A 23244-nucleotide genomic window follows, 5' to 3' on the forward strand; every position below is an offset into this window, starting at 1 on the left:
TAAGTGTGTGTTTTTGATTTTATTTCTGAAAGAAATTATATTTGAAAGAATGGAACAATTTATTTTAAGACTATAATTCAAAATGCATTGCTTGATTATGTCGTGAAGCTGTAATGGCCTTTTGCTCCTAAAGTTCAATGTTGTGTTTCAAAGATGCTGGATTCCACAGTTGAGTGAATGGGATCACAAACCTGCGATCCACAGTGCCATGAAACTTTTTCCTTCTCTTTCTTCCCTGTTGCTGTACAGGTCTTTGGATTCCCATCTCCAAATTATTTCAAACCATGTGGCCCCTGTCTTTGCCCCTCATTAGCATCACTTTGTTCCATTTGTCACTCGGTGGCGTTCTCACAACTTCATCCTCACTGGACAACTCCGACTCGATTCCAACACGTCAGCACATTGACAGGGGCATGGACGGTCGGGACGATTTGGCCGGTGAATTAATCTCACTAACACGGAGCGAAGGGGTTTCTGTGGATGGCAGTGGACATATGGTGGATGGAACACAAAATACAAAGGAGCTCATTCAAAGAACCCAACTCTTCCCATCAACAGGGGATGCTGAGGTCGGGGTCTTGCAAATACCTTCATCTTTTCGCTCTCCCGTGCCAATGTCAGGGAAAGTGATTGGTGGGAAAACCATTCCAGAGGATCATGGGAGCGCTGGCAAAGGAGACTCAATGGAGTCAAAAATCATACTTCCTCCATCACGCCCTGATGACAGCGGCCTGATGGATGATCATGTTGTGAATGGTAAGTCAATAAGTAACCATACTTAAAATACTTACAATTTTTGACATCTTTAGTGTATTGATTTTGTCCTCATCAGAATCTTTCCCATTGCTACAGAGTGCCTCTACTATTACAAATGCTACTGCTAATAATAATAATTATTATTATTATTGATAACAATTATATAATAATAACCTAAAGCTTTATTTGGTACACCTTTTTAATTTAGTTAAAAATCTTTAAAAGTACTCAAGAGTAAACATATTTTTACATTATTCATACAAATCCAATATCATACTGTACTACAGCTAAATGAAACCTCTAATGGAAATCTCACTCCCTCCCTCTCTCTTTCTCTCTCCATGTTCTATATGGTGTATTTGATTCCACGATAGACCGAGACCTGTCAGGTTCTGGGGGCCCGTGTGTGCTTGGATCTAACCAGTGTGCTGTTCTAACAAACTCCAACGGCACTAAACTACTCTGGGATGACATGAAGCGCACTCTGGCCTTTGCCTGGGAAATACACGTGTTTGGATCCGCAAGCCTTTTCATATTAGTCGCAGGGATGGCTGTTTTGGGAATGGCCGGTGGAGCTGCTCTACAACGCCCCCTTTGTGATGCCCTGACCCTGGGAAATAGCCTCTTAGTGTTAAGTGGCTCTGTACGGGCCATCCTCCTTCTGCTTGATCCTTATGGCACCCGCCAGATCTTGTCCCGACCCGCTCTTGCAGCACTCCATAATTTACCGCTTCATCTTCTTATGTGGGCGCAGGGTTCGCTTGCTCTGGTTGCACTGAGAGGTGTGAAACTTATCCTCTTGCCAGGAAGGCTTCAGCGCCCGTGGTGCGTTGCGGTGCTTGCTGTTTTGCATTGCACTCCATTGCTGGCGGCGGATCTACTGTCCTCATCCTTGTCACCCGCTCTCCCTTTGCTACTTCAGACCCTCTCACTCTGCTGGGGCCTACCATTCTGCGTGGAGATACTCACCCAATCTCTTTCACATCTACAGCGCTCCTTCAGGACCAAATTACCGCAGTGGGTGGCTCCACAGAGGATTGAGAACCACGCCAGACGTTTAACAGTAATATGCGGCCTCTTAGGAGTACTGTGCTGCAGCCTTCAGCTGTACAGTGTACTTTGGCTTTATGGACTACTGGGGAACTGGAGGCATTTTGGCTGGGGCTGGTGGCTTGTTCAATTCTGGGCCAGAGTTCTTGAGTTAGCGTGGGGATTCTTTTTGCTTGTGCTGGGATCCTGGATTTTCTGGACGCCCCAAAAGAGCCGTTCAAAGAGTGATCTTGGGCAGGGTAGACTAGATGGACCACAAGCGTTGGAGGGGGCAAGCTTTTGGGATAGAGTCCTGGTCAGCATTGGAACAGGGCCATTCAAGAAATCAGAGAAACATTTGGAAAATCTAATGCCAAATAACTGGACCAGACATAATATATACAGAACAGGTGTCACCAACAACGCAATGTGTAACTATGATGACCAAACTTTTACAAGTATTACTGACCACATGCCCTGGTCTGTAAATAATAGCAACTGTGACTCTCAGGCTGCCGTGCTGTGGGGCAGAGTCAGCGAAAATGAATGTGTTCTATCACTCATAGAGTTTGACATGAAGCCTCCATCTCCTATCAACCTCAGACGGAGCATCGATAACGCCTTTCATCACGGACAAATCACAATGGGAAGTCTGTTTGCACCTTCCCCTCCCCCAGGGACTAATGTCGTGGACACAGATGTCATTCACGGAGAAGATGCTTCCATGACACCTATCGGCTATAGGTGGACATCGGACACTGGATATGCCACTGCATCGACAGACCATTGCCAAGACAAAGAGCTCCCCAATGATTCCACTCAACAGATGCCCTGCAAATCCACACATTTTGAATATCAGCGAGAGGGAAAAAACACTGAGAACAAGGCAGGAATTTCAGAAAGTATGCACCAAGACTGGTCTGAAGAGGATATTATAGATCTCTAAACTGTAAAAATCAGCTAGTATAGCCAATAATGTCTGCTTAATGGAGGTTTTTTCTAAGCGAGGTGCATTGTTTTGTATAATTTATAAAATATAAAGCCCCAACAAGAGGAGATTTCAAAATTGACTGTAGTGATCCTCCTGTAACACACAAAGACCTACATTTGCCATTGGACCAGAAGAAGTAGTACAAAAATATACAGTACTTAAGCTGTATTAATCTCAATTCTACTGTAACACATAAAACATTTACAGTAAAAGGGACATCTGTGATGAAGAGCAGTTAAAATGTTCTATCATATGACTTTGAAATGTTTTTTTTTTACTTTGATATGCAAATTATATCTGATTTGATTTCATGGAAAGCAAGGCGCAACGGCATGTTTGTGTTATTAGGACGTTCAACTTATTTGATTTGTTTTCTGATCAACATGAATGTATTTGTTAATAAAACAATGTTAGAAGACAGTCTTAAAAATACAGAAGGAATATTAAAAAAAAATTAAATATCTTGAACTGTGCAGATTGATGAGCTGATCTAAAATGCTTCGTGACTTTAATTTCATCTTCATGTCAATTCAACCCAATGCACATTGGATGTAAAAAGGGATCATTTTCTTAAAGTGTTTTTTTAAGAAATGGAGAAAATTCACAGATCCTCAACCTCCCTTAAGCGAAGATCCACTCTCTGCATGCTCTATAGCGAGGTCAGCTGTCGGCTCGGGTTTATGCAATGGTCACACGTGTGCACTAAAATTGCTACTTCATTAATTACGTCATTTCACGAAGACCAGAACCATCGCAGCTGAAATATTAAACTTTTTTGTGCCAAATGTTTGCCAAAGAGGTTTCCTATGGGACAATGGAACGCAGCCGACATGGCGACACAGACACGGAGGGAGGACTCCGGCCCCGTCGGGTCAACCCGCTCGTGTTCATTGGGACTTCTGCAAAGCGGGGTCCCGTCTTGGCGAAGTGCCCCTCTAACCCACTTTACGCCGCACTCTACAACACAAACGACCAGGTAGCACTCTCACGCATCGTTGGGATAACGCACCGCGATGGCGCAATAAGTCAGCTGTGCGTAAACAGCAAAAACAAAGCGTCGGAAAAAAATCACTTCCGCATTGAAAGCGTCGTCATGGCGGCTTCTTCGTCGCCGCTCGCGTTGTTCCCGCTGCTCCCCAACAAGGCGCTCGCTGCTGCCGCCAGCGGTTGGAAGGTGTATTGCAATGACTTTAGCGCATTGGGACGCGTCACCGCCCAGGTGAAGGTCAAAGTTCAGATAGTTGTCAATGGATTAATTCTGTGTTTTACAACAAAAGACAGAATTAAAAACACTTGCAATGGGGAAAAGTGTTGGTTTTGTTTTTTCTTGGAATTTACCAACTGGGGTCGGAAAAAGCGCATGCTTTGGACCTTTTGGGAAAGTGAGGGAAAAGCTTTTTTCCTCCTCCCTTTCCCTCTTTTGCTGTACTTATGTGGATAGTTTTCATGCCATATCCAGTCAAGCTGTGGACAGAATTATTGGCCTACCTTTATAAAAAAATGTCCATAAGAATACTCAATACAGTGCATCTAATGGGGACTTACAAATCATTTAAATATGAATATGAATGTGAATATTATTATTTTTGTACTTTTTTTTGATATATAATTCTTACCTAAATGCAAGTGTTTATTATTATCCTTGAGAAATACCCCTTCTCTTGAAGGCTGGTGATCCAGGGAGTGTTTGTTGGGTATTCATTGTTTTTTTTTGCAGGTGATAATATTAAAGCGAGCGGGGACCCCGCGGGGCTGGATGAGTGGCAGCGTACGACAGAGAAACGTCCGCACCCCACGGGGCCAGCGCACATCGGCCATTTCACCACTCCTTCCAATTCCACCTTTTTCTCCTCCACCTGTTCTTCCCGCACAGCGCCGCTTTCCACTGAGGGGGCGTGGCCAGTGCGAGTCACCTGCACGGACACGTCACGTGCAGGTCGACGCACCCACGCGGAGCACAGCGCGCCCCTCCTGACGTCATCGCGGGGCGTGTTCCGTCCGGAGACATGAGCGGTCATCAACACAGTCCTCTCGGCGCCCATGTAAGTCCAAGCCCGTGACCGAACGCGGCTTTCGCGCGGTGCTTTAGCGGTGGCAGCGGCGCCCGCTCGCCGCCTGTACGCGTCGCGGCGTGGTACCGTCGGTGGCTTCGGCCGGTCCCCGCCGCTGCTGGCGGCTGTCGGTCTCGGCTAGCCGTCTCCTAGCTCGCAGCCTAGCCAGCCCGCTGCCTCACGGGCGGGGCGGCGCGTTTTGGGATGCAGCGCCGCCCGGGCGGCCGGTGTCAAGCCGTGGCAGCGTCAGAATGATGTATATTCGGCCAAGTACATTTCCGTGTACAAGGGGTTGTTCTCGGTTTTGGGTCGGTGCGTGTTGTACAGACAGATGGCACAAAACAGCTCTACAGCCTTTAAACAAGTAAAACACCATGTGCAGAATATATTCAGTGTGATGTGCAGAGGACAAAAACACATCTCACTGTGGAGTCGCTCTGTAGCTGATGCTTCGATGGGACTGAGGACGACCTGCGTGTTGTGTTAACCCCGAAACAAAGATGCCAGTTCGGTGTGACCCTGAAAGCTGATCACTGTTGTGGGGCGTGTATTTCTCACTATGTTGACCTCAGTGAAGCGCTGTGATGGAAAGCAAGTGTTTCATTACAGCAGTTTTATCGTCAGGTCCCCTCAGTCCACGTCTGAGGAAGCGGGCGACTGATGGGGGCTTTTCGATGGCCGGTGCCGATATCATGTTGTTTGTTTGTTTTGCGTCTGATAAAATAAAACAATGAGAATAATAACAAATGAGAAACAAAACTTCTGAACTTAAATGGACGTTTATTTTACACTAATGTTGTTGTCCGCATTGTCTCTGCAGGGCACTCATTTGATAAATAAAAAATGTGTCAACTAAATAAGGGTCCACAGGAAATCAAAGAACGAAACTTTGTAAAAAGGACAAAAAAACCCCCGTGATTAATAATCAGAAGAATCTTTAATTGTCACGCAACACACCACACTACAACACACACACACACACACACACACATGTTTTGGACGGGGCTGGCTTGTCCTTCCTCCTGGGGGGGGCTGGGAGCAGTGGGCAGCATCATGGACGCCCGGGGACCTGGTGCCGAGTGTCCATCGCTGGTCAGATGATGATGCGTGCAGGTTTTTGGTGGGGGTCCTTACGGATGGTAGGTGGAGGAAACTGCGCCGGGCTGTGCGCCAATGCTGATTATCTCAAAATGTGCAAATATTGGCCCGATTAGCCAGCCGACCGATTAATCTGCCGACCACTAGTCTGGAAGATTTGTAGTCTTTAAGAAAATACAGTCATTACCTGGAGGGCCGACTGATGGTGGTCAGGTAGGAACATGTCTTTGGTTAGTTAGATAGTCAGTTAGTGAGTTGGTTGTTTAGTTAGTTAGATACTTTATTCACCCAAGGAGGGAGGTAGCGGGTTTACAACCGCACACATCAAAGCAATACATATAATAATAATTATTATTACAATAATAATAACAATAACAATACTACTACTAATAATACAGTGGTACGTGGTCCCACAACTGCACCTACTGACCACTAACCCAGACACCAGCAGTGATAGGCACCAACATTTGTGTCGACTTGCGAGCGACTGCTCCAAGATACGAGCGTGGAAATTCACAGTTGGCACGTCGGCGGCCGGTCAGCAGCCAGTCAGCAGCCAGTCAGTCAGCAGTCAGTCAGTCAGCAGCCGGTCAGTCAGTCAGTCAGTCAGTCAGCAGTCAGTCAGTCAGCAGCCAGTCAGCAGCCGGTCAGTCAGTCAGTCAGTCAGCAGCCAGTCAGTCAGCAGCCAGTCAGCAGCCAGTCAGTCAGCAGTCAGTCAGTCAGCAGCCGGTCAGCAGCCAGTCAGTCAGCAGTCAGTCAGTCAGCAGCCAGTCAGCAGCCGGTCAGTCAGTCAGTCAGTCAGCAGCCAGTCAGTCAGCAGCCAGTTAGCAGCCAGTCAGTCAGCGGGTGACCTACATGGTGTGTGCATGTAGTTAGTTTTTTCCATGTTTACTGTTTGTTCTGTGTATTTTGTTTGTTTTCATCCTTCATGATGTCATCATTCATCATGTCATGTGGGATGGTAGCTCAGGAGGTAGAGCTGGTGGTCTAGTCATCTAAAGGTTGCTGGTTGGATCCCAGGCTCCTCCTGCTAGCATGCTGTAGTGTCCTTGAGCAAGACACTTAACCCCTAATTGCTCCTGATGGCTGCGTCCGTCGGTGTTTGAATAATTGTAAGTGGCTTTGGATAAAAGCGTCTGATTAATGTAATGTAATGTAATGTAATGTAATGTAATGTAATGTCATCATTCATATGGTAAAATTGCTTTGACCTACGACTGTTTTAACACGAGCGTTGTCACAGAAGCAGTCACAGTGGAGCTGCTGCTCTACTTAATAAACCCAAATAAACAGTAGAAACGTGTCAGGAGACACACACAAGAAACCTAAACATTAACAATACATCTGTGTATCAACACTTGGCCTTCTGAAGAAGCAGGACCTGGTTGGTGGTGGCGGTGGTGGTGTGACGCTGGCGTCGCCCCCGCCTCACCGCACGGAACAGCCTTCAAGCCCAAAGCGGGACCGGTTCCACCAAGTCCTTCAGCACCGCCCCGACGGCTCGACCCCTGAGAGGGAAACGAGCACCGTCGGGTGCATCACGTTAGCTTGTAGCCGCGGCTAGCTGGCCGTGCCGGCGGAGCCGCGGTCGAGGCGTTAACGCGTCCCCGGCTTTGACACAGCACTGCGACCAGACTTTATTTCGTCAAGCTTTCCCCTTTCACATCTGAGCGCAGGCGGTAAATAAAGTAGTTAAAAGGTCAGGTTTGCTAACGTGAGCTAGCGAGCTGCTAATTCCACCCCTTCTTATCCCTAGAGCAGCGGGCTAAGTCTATTTGCAGGGAGCTGGTACTGAGCATATGCGTATCAACTTCAGCTAATTCTCACACAACGACGTATTTAATACAAAACTTAAATAAGAGGCTTGTTAGTTGCGTCGGGAGGGCGTCTGATACACCTCTTTAACCCTTGTCGTTGCCTCCAATAATGTTATGTCAAAAAAAAAAAAAAGTGCTGCTAATTCTAATATTTCTCACGGTGGATCTTCATATTTCTTCCAGAAAGCCCGGTTGCATCTGAACCGTTTCTTTGTGTTTACCATAGTTAACTTTCCCGCTGATTGATTCTATGGTGATTTACTCCCAACATCTGGTGAACATGGGAAGGAGCCCATGTGCTGCTGTTTTTTATTGCAGTGTGTGGATGTGCTGGCATGTCTGTGATCAATGCCCGGGGACCAATTTGAGGTCAAAAATCGCATCATGTCAGTGTTTATTTTTTTCTGCCGCTTTTTACGGTTTAAATAGTCCCGCGGCACGCCGCGGTCCCATTGACCACCTGGAATGTCTCGAACAGGTATAACTGTGCTTGTTATTATGGTTTACTGATAGTTTTTCGCCGTCATTGTGGAACTTGTTTTTGTGAGCGCAGGGGACGGTGTCCGGGCTGGGGATCCACTCGTTAGCGCGGCCTTTTACGTGGAATTTGAAGTGAATCCACGGCGAGCGGTCACACGGCCGCCAGCGTGGAGTGACTTTATGGACTCTGCTGCAAATGCGAACCCCACACAGACTTAGCTCTGGAGTAGCAAAGACCCAAACCTATCTGCATATGATTGGAGTGTCTGCCACAAATCTCTGTGAATGCGGAAAACCACAGACTGTTGAACACATCATTGATGAATGCCCAATCTTCAAATCACCACATGGAGTCAGCGGCCTCATTGAACTGGATGACGATACCACTTCTTGGCTAATGTCCCAATTGCCTGTGTAGCCCTACACGAACAAACGAACGTACCGTTCTCCCCATAAGCACTATAAGCACTTCAGGAATTGGGGGCTTTTTCACAGTGTTGTCGTGTGGAAACAAATTTCTCACTGAGGCTATGAATCAAAGAGTTGAAGGTGATTCTTTAATACTGCAAAATAGAAGGTCCTTTGTATGTACACAACACAGTGAAGTGGTTGCTTTAAATAATGCACCGGAATAAAAAGATGTTGGCCTAAGTCAAATTCTAGGAGGCACTTGACTGGATACATACTGGCAGGGTTTCTTTTTCTCTTTCATTTATTTGCTAATAGGTTTTAGTGCCACGGTATATATTAAATACATTGAGTCAACTTACAAAATGACATGCATGCAAAACGTGAAGATTCACAAAGCTCATTTGCCCCAAAGTTTCGTTCCCACCAACATAAATGAAGGATGTGTTTGGGGGAAGAGATGTTTGCAGCAGTGTGCACGCCTCAAGACGCTCCGCAATGGAAACGTGCTTTTCACATACGTGCGCAATTACTGATCCTTGACGTTGTGACCTTGGAAGGCTGCGTGTGAGGAGCGTGATGGGAGAATGATATTGCACACAAATCAAGGATTTGTTCTTGGTTTAGGCTACTATGCTGAAAGTGACTGTCTTGACATTATATGTTCTCATAACTCACATTCAATGACATGTCGGTTACAAATGAAGCATCCTGGAGCTGTCAAGCAGTTGCTTTCACAGTGAGAAAGCTCTTTGTGATTTAGATCTTCGGGATTATTATTGTTATTATTATTGTTTTTGCAAGATTAGTATGATTTCATTCAGTTGAGCTTTGGAATTTGAGGCCATGCATGATATAGCAGTTTTTAATGCAGAGTTGCATCACATGATTATGGATATGTTTCAGATAGGATGAGGCTGATGCACAAGCATCAGCTGAGAAAGATGATAATGAATTATGCCACTTACCCTTTGCACAGGGTTGCACTTTTGGGCTGTCACAGAGCCACTAAATAAGTGTTTTTTACTTAAAGCTTTTTCTGAGCGGTTTCCAAGCATTTGGTCCATATTTTTTTTACAGAAATGGCATTTTAACTTCATTGACAGTGAGGAAACCTTTGTGATGATGAGCCTTGCTTCTTGCCTTTTTTCTATTACAATGCATTAAAGGCCGTTACTTGGTCTGTATTTTTAAATTTGATTCATTCAGCCCTTGCTGGAGTCTGGGATTTTGATGCTATGGTCCATTAGTGGATTGCCAGATATTTTAGTCTTAGGGTTGAATTGAATTTGAATGCGAGGCCAGTCCCACTTATTTTTCTTCGGGTAGCAGTGTCTTCCTTTCTTTACCGATTCTAATCACAGTTCTTCCTCATTCAGCCACTCCAGAGTGAGCAAGAGGACCAGAAGCTGGGCTGATGGTAAGCTCTCTTTGAGTCTGTCTGTCTGTCTGTCTGTCTGTCTGTCTGTCTGTCTGTCTGTCTCTCTCTCTCTCTCATTGGTAGGCTGTTTATATAAGCTGTCATTTGTGATTCAAGTCATGATATGTTCCTCTGCGCTGTGTATCTTGCTTAGTATCTGAGTCCAACACTTTGCAAGAGTAGGCCAGGTTTGATATCCTTGGAATCCTTAAGTAAGATGATAATCAGAAAATAACAATTTTCCATTTAAAACATCATTATCTCCATCTTTAACCACTCATTGATTTTACACAGATTTTAGTTTTTTGTTACCATCATCCAACCACTCAGTTATGTTACTTATGACTTATATAAACACTTTCTGAAATGTAATTGGCCAATTATAATGGGATTTTTGTAGTCAGACTTAAATGGCGATGTTTAAGACTACGATTTATGGAACAGATTAAAGAAATAGTTTGGAAATCAGCAGCACATTTCAGAAATTGTTTTTAAACGCTTGTTTAATTTCTAGGTTTATATTCATTGCACTAATGGGTTGGAACTGTCAGACATATCACATGCTGTTTGACTTGAGGGCTTGTTGGCGATTCTTTTTGAGAAACAATTATATTAATTATTTACTGTTGAAACATCAGTTCAGCCAAATCAACAAATAACACTTTGCATATCAATAAAATGTGCTGCTCAAGTCTCTGTCTCGGTGCCAACCCAATTTATGCTTTGTAGTGTTATTTTATATTCTGCTGCTGTACATGTGTTCAATTCTCACTGCTGCATGTCATAATCATTTTATTTTCCTTTTGTATTAGACGAGCATGACATTGTGCCAAACCACAGATGCATGCACGCTCAAAAGGCCCAACTGAGCGCCATCCCCTCTGCTTTCCGGCTTTGAACCAGCCTATCAGAGGGGGTGTGGCGTCGGGGCATAGCTAGTCCCCTGCACCCCCTGGTAGAGCCACACTGTGAGACTGGAGGCCCCCGATGGATCAGAGTAGTACCGAGCAGAATCCAGAGGAGCCGGACACGGGAGGCCGAGTGGAGACGGAGTTTAACAGGCGGGCATCAGAGTCGGAGCACGGTTTGTCCAAAATCACCCATAATGCCCTGGAAAATATGGGAGCGTTGGGCCATGGCCTGAAGCAGTTGTTCCAGCCACAGCGGCGACGCTCCTCCGTGTCCCCACATGACTCTGCCTCGCCCTCAATAGGTACCCCTGCCTCTGAGCCCCCTGACACAGGGCCAGAGGTAGGGAATGCCTCTGCTTCCACGGGCCCGCCTGTGGATTCTGACAACCCTGCCGCTTCCGCCCCTCCCGCAGCTCTGAGCCGTGTTCTGCAGCAGATCCGAGGTGCCCCCCCAATCATGAAGCGAGGGACCAGCCTGCAGAGTCGCCGCAGCAAGGCGGGGGGGAACGCGGATCCCCCCCAGAAAGGTAGCCCCCAGATTCACCGCCGAAGTACTCACGAGGCCCTGCTGCAGGCTGGACGCCCCCGCTCCTCCTCCACCACTGACACCCCCACCAGCCCAGCCCTAGACATGCTACTGACCTCCGGTTACCACTCTACCGAGGAGTCTGACAAGGTTGGTGTACATAAAGCCCCAGGTTGAATGAAATATGATTGAATACAACTGCATCGTTTTAGGAAACCATTAAAACAATGACTAACAGCTATAAAAACTTTTTTTTTTAAAGCAACGGTGATTGTCGATTAAAACACATCTTCGATAGCAATGTCAGTATTGTGAGGAGTTTGAATCACACAGACTTCATCTAAAAATATAGGTTAGAAGAACTTTTAATTGGGGGAAGTAGATTGGCAGGTTTTAATGGCTGGATGAAAAGGTTCATGGGTAGGTATGGTACAGGCATCGCAAGGGTCAGAAATCTCTTGTTAGTCGTTGGTCGCTATGTGCTTTAAGCCTTTCTAAATTTAACCTTCGCTGTCTTCCAGAGTACTTAAGGTCAGAGGTTTCCAGGCGCAAACAGCCTCGATGGTTGAGTAATGGTTTGCTTCAGCTAACAACTGAATGCTAATAGGATCTGGCAAATATTTCTAAGATCTTGCAGTGAAAGCAAAACATTGCGTCTTTCTTTGTATTTTACACCAGAACATCTTTGTGAATTGCTGAGCAAATAATAATGTGTGCATCTTCCCAAATTCTCTGATATGCATTATATTCACCATGTACTGTTACACATATTCTATACACCATGAACTGGCAAACAACCAGAGTAGTATACATATTTTTTTCATGAAAGGTGTTTTTTCATGTTGTAGTTTTTTTTAAGGTCAGCAATCGCACACGATTCGATTTCAACTACTTACATACAATTCCATTTTTTTTCACTGCTTCATAGAATGCAAATAATATTCCAAATGCAGTTTTATTTCTGACCCCCTTTTCACCTGTTTTACATCTTTGGCCAGCTTGAACGCTACGACGGATCCGGCCCTGCGGTCTCACCAAACGCCCTCTCCTGTGGAGCAGACGCTTACGGTGTTGATGTAGTCGATAGTACTCCAGACCCCCAGCGAACCAAACAGGCCATCGCTCAACTACAACAGAAAATCCTCAAGCTCACAGAACAAATCAAGATAGAGCAGACCGCACGTGACGACAATGTGGCGGAATATCTAAAACTGGCTAATAACGCGGACAAACAGCAGAGCGCGCGCATCAAGCAAGTGTTTGAGAAGAAGAACCAAAAGTCGGCTCAGACTATACAACAACTGCAGAGGAAGCTGGAGCACTACCACCGAAAGCTCAGAGAGGTGGAGCACAATGGCATCCCGCGCCAGCCCAAAGACGTTTTCCGAGACATGCACCAGGGTCTCAAGGATGTTGGAGCCAAGGTGTGTGTGAAATCTTCACTTGGCTCCCGTTTTTGAAAGTTAAACCCACAGCGCCATGAATTGTAATTTGGTTTCTCTGCCTTGTTCTCAGTTGATTTTCAAGGGTTTTTTTTTTCTTAAATGTTGTCACATGAACCATCTACAATTTGCATGCTGATCGCAAAATACTGACCCCGCCCTGCCTCCCACAGGTGACCGGTGGCCTCTCCAGCATCTCTCAAGCCACTCATTCTGCGGCAGGAGCCGTGGTGTCCAAGCCGAGGGAAATTGCCTCCTTGATCCGCAACAAGTTTGGTAGCGCTGATAACATCACAGCCCTGAAAGACTCTCTTGATGAAACCCAAGGAGACGAGGGTATTGGCTCAGGAGGAACAAGGCCCCTGGGGGGAGGACAGCTACAGTCAAGCCCCAAGTACGGCAGTGAGGATGACTGCTCTAGTGCTACGTCGGGCTCTGCGGGGGCCAACAGCGCCACCGGAGCCCCTGTAGGTCCTCCCAGCTCCAAAGGCAACACCCTCGATCATGCTCAAGCCTCGGACTTTGACACCCTCCTCCAAGAGATCCAAGAACTCCGGGACAACCAGGGTCGGCTGGAGGAGTCTTTTGAAAGTCTAAAAGGTCACTATCAGAGGGACTATACTATGATTATGGAGGCGCTGCAAGAGGAGAGATTCAGGTAGGATAGGTCTATACAAAATTGTTTTCGCTTGGAGTTAGAACAAAAAAGAAATGCATGCGCTGCTGAAATTCACCCTTGTTCTTTGCCCTGTATTTTGAAGGTGTGAACGCTTAGAAGAGCAACTCAATGACTTAACAGAACTGCATCAGAATGAAATCTTGAACTTGAAACAGGAGCTAGCCAGCATGGAGGAGAAGATAGCTTACCAATCGTATGAAAGGGCTAGAGACATTCAGGTATGCGCCACCAAAATGAGGCCGAGTACCCTTTAGACGAGCCTCTCCGACTATCTTGTGTTTGCGTAACGGTTTTTATCCCCGACCTGTAGGAGGCGCTGGAGGCATGTCAGACGCGCATCTCGAAGATGGAGCTGCAGCAGCAGCAACAGCAGGTGGTGCAGCTCGAGGGTTTGGAGAACGCCACGGCGCGGACACTCCTCGGCAAACTCATCAATGTGCTGCTCGCCGTCATGGCCGTCCTCCTGGTGTTTGTCTCCACGGTGGCCAACTGTGTCGTCCCCCTGATGAAGACGCGCAGCCGCACACTCTCCACGCTGCTGCTGGTGACGCTGCTGGCCTTCCTCTGGAGGAACTGGGAGGCCATCTCGCAGTACGTGGACCGCTTCCTTCTGCATCCGAGGTGACCTGCTCTGGAGAAGCCTTGCTGGGTGACGGCGGGATGAAGGTTCTTTACACTGACGCGGAGAAGAGGAGAGACCCCCCCCCCCCCCCATACCTTCTCCAGATGTTCGGTGCGAATCGGAGCCCCCCCCCCCGCCCTCTTAAAACTGTCCGGCGGGCGTTTCCCCCCGAGAGCGAAAGGAGCGAAAGTAGAGATGGAGCAATTAAGGTTGGCCGCTTGGGATTGATTCTGTACCTTTTTGTGCAATTTTGGCACGAGCACAAAAGGATGGAAGGAGGAAGGAGGAGCTGAGAGAACTGCACACTTGATTTCTCTCTTCTGAGTGAATTTGTTTACATGTTGAAGACTTGCATTGTTTATTTCTACAGAAGTTGTATTTCGCTGTTTTATTGTTTTTTGATTTCATGAAAGTGAAATTGTTTTTAATGTCACTAAAATAATTATCGATGCAGTTGATTGATGTTTCTCCTTAACTGAAGTTAAATGCTTATGGCTTGACATTCTCTTGATTTTATTTATTTTCTGTCGTTTCTTAAACTGCAAGTTCTTTCTTTCTCTTATCTTGCCATTCTGGTGTTTCACCACTGTACTTTTCTTTTTGTCTTTTAACCCAAATCTTTTCAAGTTCAGCTCATCCAAACAACTCTTCGCTGTTCCTGCTCAGAACAAATGAAGAACGAGGTGCCGGCAGATCAACCGTACTGCTATAGAATCACCCCTTGCTCGTCACTGGATCAATTTGTGGTGGATTCTTGAAATATCTTTTATATGTGTGTGGAGGCACCAACACTGGTTATTTTACAACCAGCTTATTGAGGTGGAGATCCTGTGTGTTGAAGGCGCCAAATGTTGGCTGCCACAGTCCTGATTGCAATGCCACTGCAGAAAAATATCTATGAACGGAATGAACATACTTGAAGAGCAATGAAACTGCTCAAAGACTCAGTGCTTCTGTACTGTTTCTATTAGTGAAAATAGTAATGCTTTTTAGTTGAATTTGTTTTATTTTTTAATCACAAATAAACATGGTTTTAAAAGTAGGCATAACTTGTATTTGTGGTACTGTCTCGTCACAAAATGTTAATTATGTACACTAATCGTATGACTTCTCAATGAGAAGTGTAGATTGTTATGAAAGAATCAATTCACAGTATGTAAATAACACTTCACCATATAAGCAGTATTCATCACAAATGGTGTATTAAGATAGGAAGTGATTACTAGGGAAATAGAATGTTATGGCTAAATGAGACTTCCAGCACAGTGGATCATAATGTGCATGTGCAGCCATGCATGCTTTGCGAGCCTGACTGGACAGAATGTATTCATAAAGGAATTGTTTCTATTTTGAAAGAAAACATGAGCAGATGCATTGGTCCAGTCCTCACACTGTCCACATGATACTAGGGTAGATTTTTCCCCAGTTTGGAAAGCCTCAGCCATCTCCACAGGCTGTTTCACTTAACTGGCACCATTCAAGTCAGGCAGCAATACCAAAAGGCCATGTACTCAAATTCATGACCATAAAACTGAAGTGGAAAGTAGGATTGTTATTTACATGGAGACATTAAACGGAGTGAATGACTGATGCTCAAATGCCTTATTTAGAAAATAAACTTTTATTGTAATACATGATAAAAAGGATATATACACTTATTCTGTGGTCTTCCCTCTCTTTCCAGCAGCTTTGGTGGCAGGAGCCTTGGCAGGGACGGCCTTGTCACCCGTCACAGCTTTGACAACCTTTGCTTTAGGCTTGGCCAGACCAGAAACATCCTCGTCGACAGCCTTTTTAGTCTTTTGTTTCTTAACCGGGGCCGTTTTGGAAGTGGCAGCTCCCTTGGCAGCCTTCACCTCTTTGGTAGGCTGAGAAGCAAGAAATTATTATTATTATTATGCCTGGGGGCAAAAGGAATGCAAGACAGAGCAAAAAAATGAACTCTACCTCGTCGCTGTCAGCCGACTTCTTTGCCTTTTTCTTTGTGGTACCTTTTAGATACATAAATATTACCATACATAGTCATGTTTCCTTTAATTGGTTTAAGCTGTTGAGCAGACGGCTATACCAGTTTCCTTTTCCGCTTCTTTTGACTTTTTGGCTCCAGTCTTCGCAGCCTTTGGCACTTTTTCCACATTGGGATCAGTGTTCTCAGCTTTCTGCTTCGGTGCCTTGGCTTTTTTGGGCGCAAGCTGGGGAGTGCGAGGCATCGCAGTCAGGTTAAAATGTCACAACCATTTTGGAAGAGAGTCGTTCAAGTGTTAGGCCCATACTTTACCCTGAATTTTCCTTGCGCACCAGTAGTGGCACTGGAGTTAGCCGGCCTCACCAACAAGCCGCTCGCGAGTCCTTTGAGCAAAGCCTTCCTCACCATGTACTTCAGCCGCACCACATCCACAGTGGGATACTTCTGCGTGATCCAGTTGCGCACGGCCTGTGCGGATACGCCCTTTCTGGAGTCCAACTGTTCCAGCGCCTCCTTCAGCATGGTCACAGTGGCGGGGTGAGGGGAAACTTTACGCGAAGATACAGAACTCACCGGAGCTAGAGAAACAGAGAGAGGGGGGGGGTGTAATTCTCAAAAATAAAACAGTCGCATGTCAGTCGTAGTGATTGGAGAAAGCTTGGACACGGACCAGAGTCGTTCTGCTCCGATTTCTCTGAAACACCAGAAGAGACCGAAGAACTTCCAGCCGGCGCAGATTTCTTTGGAGGCATTATGTAAAATTTAAATAAAAAAAAACAACAACTTTTAAAAATACATAATACCAGAAAATCACAGCGCTCCCTGCCCCCCCCCCACTCCTGGTTTTATGCAGTTGCGCACATTGAACATGGGGCAAACCTTGTCACCACCAGCAGGTGCGTCTTGTTACGCCGTGAGTGGATCTGGATGCGGTGAAGGGACCAGAGCCACTTGACTGTTTGTGTACAGCGTAAGTTCATCCTGTAACTATATAAATGTGTTAAAAAATAATCATATTTTTGTCTGATACGTGTAATGTAGACACAGAATTTTTAATGTTTTAAATTCTGTGCTGTGCAAATGTCTTGCTGCTGTCCAGGACTAATATTTATTCCTGCAAATATCAATGCCAATATTTAAATCTAAAAAATGTAATCTATAGATATAAATATTTTAATAATGTCCTACCAGATAGATATTTGTAATGTCGGTTTTAAAAATGTTTAATATATTTAACGTAGACCATGGCCCATCTGTACACAATATATTTTTTTATTATTCTTTATTGAATTCAGTTTATTTAGCTGCTGCGACATGGAATGCTCCAATATATTATTATTATTTTAAGTACAACAACAAATTCCATGCACAACCCACAAATGTTATTCAGTAAGGAAAAACTGCTGCAAAGCTGTGACAAATCAATACTTTGCCCTGTCTTAGCAGAGGAAAACCACAGTTGTGTCTCCAGCATTCAAATCTCATAGCAACTGTCTCTTGGCTTTCAGGACCTCATCACCAACTTTAATGTGAAATGATTTCACGTTCCTTCTTTTGCGTGTCTCATATGCCTTCTTTTGTCTGTCCTGGGAAATCTTTTTTTTTCTGGTATATCTGAGAAAAATATGAAAAGGCTTAAAATGGAATTGTCATTTAAAACACTCTTATATTTTCAGGAGTAATTAAGATGCCTATATTGGCATTTTACCATCTCCTTTGCATGTAGATCTGTGACTTCTGGAGAGGCCTCTTGGTGTTCTTCTGCCTCATCAGTAGTAACAATAACAGAGTTGTCACCCCCCTCATTCTGTGCAATGTTGATGACACCATGGGTGCGAGGGTGTCTTCCAAATAGTGCACAGTATGGTGTGTACTTGGTTGACCTCTGTAAAAAAAAAAAAAAAGGGTTAGTGCAATCAATAGCATTTAACAGTTTTTCTATCTTGGTTGAATATTGTTTCCATCTGCCGTCATTACACAATATAACCTGTTTGGAGGTGTTGATGCTCAACACAATGCACCTTAAATAGACATGCCAGTCATTTTGTTGTTCTCCACAGTACTTAGCAACCGCAGTCTTTATTGGTCTGTTAGTGCGCTCATCCTGTCCATTGGCCTGGAGATGGTAGGCTGATGTAATGCAATGTTTGACACCCAGAGCCTCAAAAACACCACAGTTGACCTGCAGATGTATTAGTGTATGCGAAATCCCTTGAAAGATATGATTCAATTACAGACATTCTATGTCACACATACACCGTGTTTTATATACATTTTATAACTACCTCATTTACAAATTCATGTCTTTGGTCAGTAATAATCATCTCTGCCGGTCCAAAGTCAGCACCTGGACACCTCAGTGGCCGTTTTAGTGTAGAGGAATTTTTGCCACAACACACTTAGTGAAAAGATCTGTGGCTGTCAGAATGGATCTGCAACATAAAATGCAAATTGTTGTTAGTATATGGAGCATTCCGGTCACTTTTGTTTTCCTTTTAACCAAAAAGCTTTGCATTTACTACCTTCAAAGGGGGGTTACACATACTTCAGCCCAACCTAATGCAACCGTTTGCCCTTTGAAGTGGTGGGAAGTGGACTCATTAGATCTACCCCAAGGATGCTCCATGCCTCTCTGACATGGATGGGATAAAGGAGAGGTGCAACAGCATTGACTGTTTCATGCCACTGATAGCGGTGACACTTAACCATTAAAAACATTGAAATAAAAATTCCATCGGGACACACTGGTAACTGTAACGGGTGTGGTTAGGACTCAATTGCAGCACAAAGCCAGGCAGGGATATCTGGTTATGTCTTTTATTTGTAGAGCAGACGGAAGACAGGCAGGGGGCAGGCAGGTTCGATAACGAGGAGTGCAGACAAGACAGGCTGGGGGGGGGGGGGGGGGGCAGGCAGGATACGTGGTCGGAGCGAGGCAGAGTTGGTAGCGGGGAATCAGTCCGGAGAACGCTGGAGAGTCTGGTGCAAGCATCGAAGACAATCTGGCAATGGGTGACTGGTGAGAGAGGCATATATAGTGGTTAGATTGCAGATCTGGAACAGCTGTGTGCGCAGGTGAATAGAGTTGGGCTAATGGGACAGGTAAGGAGAGGGAGGGGAAAGTAGAAGAAGGCGGAGATCATGACAGTATCAGGGTATAACAAAATAAAATAATAAACATAATGATCCATGTCTTGACAATTATACTGTATATTTGGTGCAATGTAAAGACAGGTTACAGGAGACTTCAGTTGTACATATCAAAATACTAAAGATATAAAATCTTTAGCATGTGATGCATCACAATTTATGTGGAACTTAAAGGGTATCAGATCTTATGGGCAGTATATAAATTACAATGAACACACCCACTACATTTCCTTCAGGTGTGTGGCACTGGGTCTTGGAAAAGACAAGAGAATATTACCCCCACCATTTTTTAATTCAGTGAAAGCTTAGGTTTAAGTACATATCATCGTCACATATAATTACTCACTTTATTGTCACTTACCTGTATTATTCTGTTATAAGGTTTTACTGAGATGGCGCTCTAAGCATTACATCGGGCCCTCAGTAGCTGACACCAGTAGGGAAGGAGAAGCTGTCAGTACAGGATGAATGAGTTTGAGTGGAAGGCCTTACAGTATATCCCCAACAGATTCGCAACAAAAAAAAGTGTGTGGCAGCAGAGTGAGTGACGCCTCTTTCTTGTACGTGGAACATATTTTGGCGAGGTAGCCAGGAGGGGCAGTGGTGAGTAATGACGACCCCCCGTTTATCCGCAGCCAATGGAAGACACCCTGCGCTTTCCTGATAAAGTGAGTGCAGCCCTATGGCAGTTGGGGGAGAAGGACCTCTTAGACATCTGCTTGTTCCTGAAGTGTGATGGGCTGGATGGAAGAGAACCCCACCGCAGACTCAGGAAGGCCCACATTAAAATGGTTAAAAAAGTGCTGGACGGAATAGAGGAAACTCAAGATGAAGTGGAGCTTAGTCAATACCTTACTGACCTATTGTCAGTCAAGTTTAAAAGTGCTGCTAGTGAAGATATAAGTGCAGAAGAACCCGCCCAGAAAAAAGAAGAGGAGGAAAAGGATTTCCGGTCTCTGCCCATGACACACAAAACCCAAAAGTACTCTGTTTTCAAGGTAGATTCAAGTAGTCTTCAAGATTGGCAGAAGTCATGCTGAGAAGAGAATTTAAGATGTTTGGGAAAATTGGAAAAATTGTCAGACCATAGTCTGATCTGACAAATTGGACTGGAGAAAGGACATTCAGAAGCAGAGATAGTTGAGGCTGTGATCAGAGCTGTCAACCCAGGACTTCCTTTTAGAGATCAAGCGTGGTGTCACACTTAACACGCTGTTCACCATCTTAAAGGGCCATTTTTACATTACATTAAGCAGACGCTTAGGGGTTAAGTGTCTTGCTCAAGGACACTACAGCATGCTAGCAGGAGGAGCCTGGGATCAAACCAGCAACCTTTAGATCACTAGACCACCAGCTCTACCGCCTGAGCTACCATCCCCTAGTAGACAGTGCCACTGACCTCTATCACCAACTGATCAACATATCACAAGAACCTAGGGAGTTGGCCCTGAATTTCCTCTTCCAAGCCATTGACATGCAGGATAAGCTGTTATGGAAGGTCACAAATGGAGACACTGATGAGCACTATAGCAAGCACACCATTCAGCGCAAATTCCTCTGCTCAATTGAAACTGCATTGCTAAGTGACTGTGAAGTTTCAGATCTTGCCCTACCTCAGTAATGTCAGAAAGTCGGATGAAGAACTGATCGAGCAGGTGAATGAGACATAAAAGTTTGCATGTTCTCCCCGTGCTCACATGGGGTTTCCTCCACCTCACGTCAGTAAGGACCCCCACCAAAAATATGCACCCATCATCGTCTGACCAGCGATGGACACTTATCACCTGGTCCCCGGGCGCGTCCACGTATGCTGCCCACTGCTCCTGGCTGTGCCCACGGAGGAAGGACAAGCCAGGATGGGTCAAAAGCAGAGGAGCCATTTCACCGGCCACCATCAAGCATGTGCATGTGTGTGTGTGTGCAAGCATGTGTTATAGTGTGGTGTGTTGTGTGATAAATAAAGACTGTTTCTTCTTCTTCTTCTTCTTTCTTCTAAGGATGATGTAATGCCTTCCATCTCACAAGATGCACATAACCCTTTATGATACCAGTCAAGTGCAGAAGAGGTAGATGTCTATCCTGAAACCCCTCCACAAGGAAGTGAATGAATATTTACCGAACTTGTTAAACAGAGGGTGGGTCACACCGTCCCAGTCACTGTATTCCTCACCAGTTGACTGTGTGCGAAAGAAGGTCTAACCACTGTGCTGCTACTACAGAGAATTGAATTGAATGTCAGTCCCTGACCGCCACCCCATCCCCAGGATACAGGACATGCTTGATGCACTGGGTGGGAGCTCATGGTTCTCTGTGTTAGATCAGGGCAAGGCCAACCACCAAGGATTCCTTGATCAAGAGAGCTAGCTGCTGACAGCATTCATAACTCATTGGGGCCTCTACCAGTGTGTGAATACCCTTTGGCCTGAGCTCTGCCCCAGCAGAATTTCAATGGAGCATGGAAAACTGTCTAACTGGATTGAGGGACACAATTTCCTTGCCATACTTAGATGGCAACTTAGTACACAGCAGCAGTTTCGAAGACCATCGCAGACATGTCTGTGTGGTGCTCCAGCAGTATAAAGAACACAGAGCAAAACTCACCCCAAAGAAATGCGAGCTATTACGACACGGAGTGCAGATCCTTGGGAATATGGTGACAGAGATGGACCTGGCAGAAACTGCTCCAGTGAAGGCCTTAAAATAGAGAACACCCGCAACGGTTGGTGACATGCGTCAGATGTTGGCGTTCCTGTCTTACTACTGGTCCTACATTCCCAACTTCTCACGGGTTGCCCAGCCACTGTATGAGTTATTGACCATTCAACACAGAGATACCATCGAGCCAGACCCTAGCCTGAGGAAACATAAGACAACAGAAAAGACAAAGAAAGGACAGCTACCATCATGCACTCCAATACAGTGACTAACCTTCACCAAGATGTTCTGAACCAGCTGATAGATTCCCAATGAAGTCTCCAGCCCTGGGCTACCCTGACTTCACACAACCATTTGTGTTACAATGTGATGCATCCCAGGAACGATTGGGTGCGGTGCTTTGTCAGTGGCAAGAAGTTAGGATGAGAGTGATATCTTACGGCTCTTGCACCTTAGTCAGTTAGAGAAGAATTACCATCTTCACATCAGGAAGTTGGAGTTCTTAGCTCTGATGTGGGCTGCTTGGGAGCGCTTATGTGACTACTTGTTCCATGCTTTGTCATTCTTGGTGTATATGGACAACAACCCGTTGACGTTTGTGATCACCTCCGCGAAGCTCAACGCAACGGGATACAGTTGGGTGGCGGAGTTGGCCAATCACAACTTCACTATATTGTATCACCCTGGAAAGAACAACGCAAATGCGGATGGACTGTCTCGTGTGCCCATAGACGTGGAGAGTTACACGGAGAAGTGCACTGAGGAGGTACACCACGATGTCATAAGTGCATCGATGCAAGGTGTGGTTGTGGAGAGAGATAGTCCTCGCCAAGGAGTGGTGAAAATCAGTGCCCTAGGCCTGGTGAGGGTGTAATGACCAGCTCGTTCAGGTCACAACAATTAAGGTCCCCACGATAAACCTCAGGTAAATCAACATTTTAATTCAGTAAATAATAAGAAACTCGACGTTAAAGGGTGTGAAGTCAGATGTCAGTGTGTGGTGGAGGTGTGGGATGCACTGACAGCCAGGTCTCAAAAGGCAATTTAATTACTCGCTTAATTGTTGCTTACATGTGTTATTCTGTTATTAGGATTTACTGAGATGTGTGGTTATTTTATTCCTGCTAAGCACAGCATTGTCAGCAGAGGGTACTCTAGGCAAGGCAAGGCAAGTTTATTTATATTGCACATTTCAACAACAAGGCAGTACAAAGTGCTTTACATAAAACATAAAAAGCATTAA

At 45.3% G+C, this 23244-nt stretch overlaps 2 protein-coding genes across 3 annotated transcripts; both read left to right on the top strand.

The window, feature by feature from the left end:
- Positions 1–614: 614 nt before the first annotated feature.
- LOC307230748 (proline-rich transmembrane protein 3) lies at positions 615–4969 on the top strand (the record flags this gene model as incomplete). Its single annotated transcript, XM_080001185.1, has 4 exons — positions 615–756; positions 1131–2077; positions 2297–2435; positions 4866–4969. 4 exons carry the CDS (start codon positions 615–617, stop codon positions 4967–4969), a joined length of 1332 nt encoding a protein of 443 aa, XP_079857311.1.
- Positions 4794–15279, top strand: tmcc1b (transmembrane and coiled-coil domain family 1b). Of its 2 annotated transcripts, XM_080000038.1 has the most exons (7): positions 4794–4818; positions 10010–10050; positions 10863–11637; positions 12486–12911; positions 13103–13587; positions 13691–13826; positions 13919–15279. In XM_080000038.1, exons 3-7 carry the CDS (start codon positions 11038–11040, stop codon positions 14231–14233), a joined length of 1962 nt encoding a protein of 653 aa, XP_079856164.1. In that variant the 5' UTR covers positions 4794–4818; positions 10010–10050; positions 10863–11037; the 3' UTR covers positions 14234–15279. The 2 variants fall into 2 exon arrangements, with proteins under 2 accessions (XP_079856164.1, XP_079856165.1); XM_080000039.1 differs by lacking the exon at positions 13691–13826 and having other exon boundaries at positions 13919–14237.
- The last annotated feature ends 7965 nt before the right edge of the window (positions 15280–23244 follow it).

Source organism: Zeus faber, assembly GCF_960531495.2.
Source record: "Zeus faber genome assembly, chromosome: 5".
Lineage (NCBI taxonomy): Eukaryota > Metazoa > Chordata > Actinopteri > Zeiformes > Zeidae > Zeus > Zeus faber.

Coding starts and splice junctions, on each gene's coding strand:
- tmcc1b (XM_080000038.1), top strand. CDS start 11,038: ATGGATCAGAGTAGTACCGAGCAGAATCCAGAGGAGCCGGACACGGGA. Junction 13,588..13,690: donor CTGCAAGAGGAGAGATTCAG/GTAGGATAGGTC, acceptor TGTATTTTGAAG/GTGTGAACGCTTAGAAGAGC. Junction 13,827..13,918: donor AAAGGGCTAGAGACATTCAG/GTATGCGCCACC, acceptor CCCGACCTGTAG/GAGGCGCTGGAGGCATGTCA.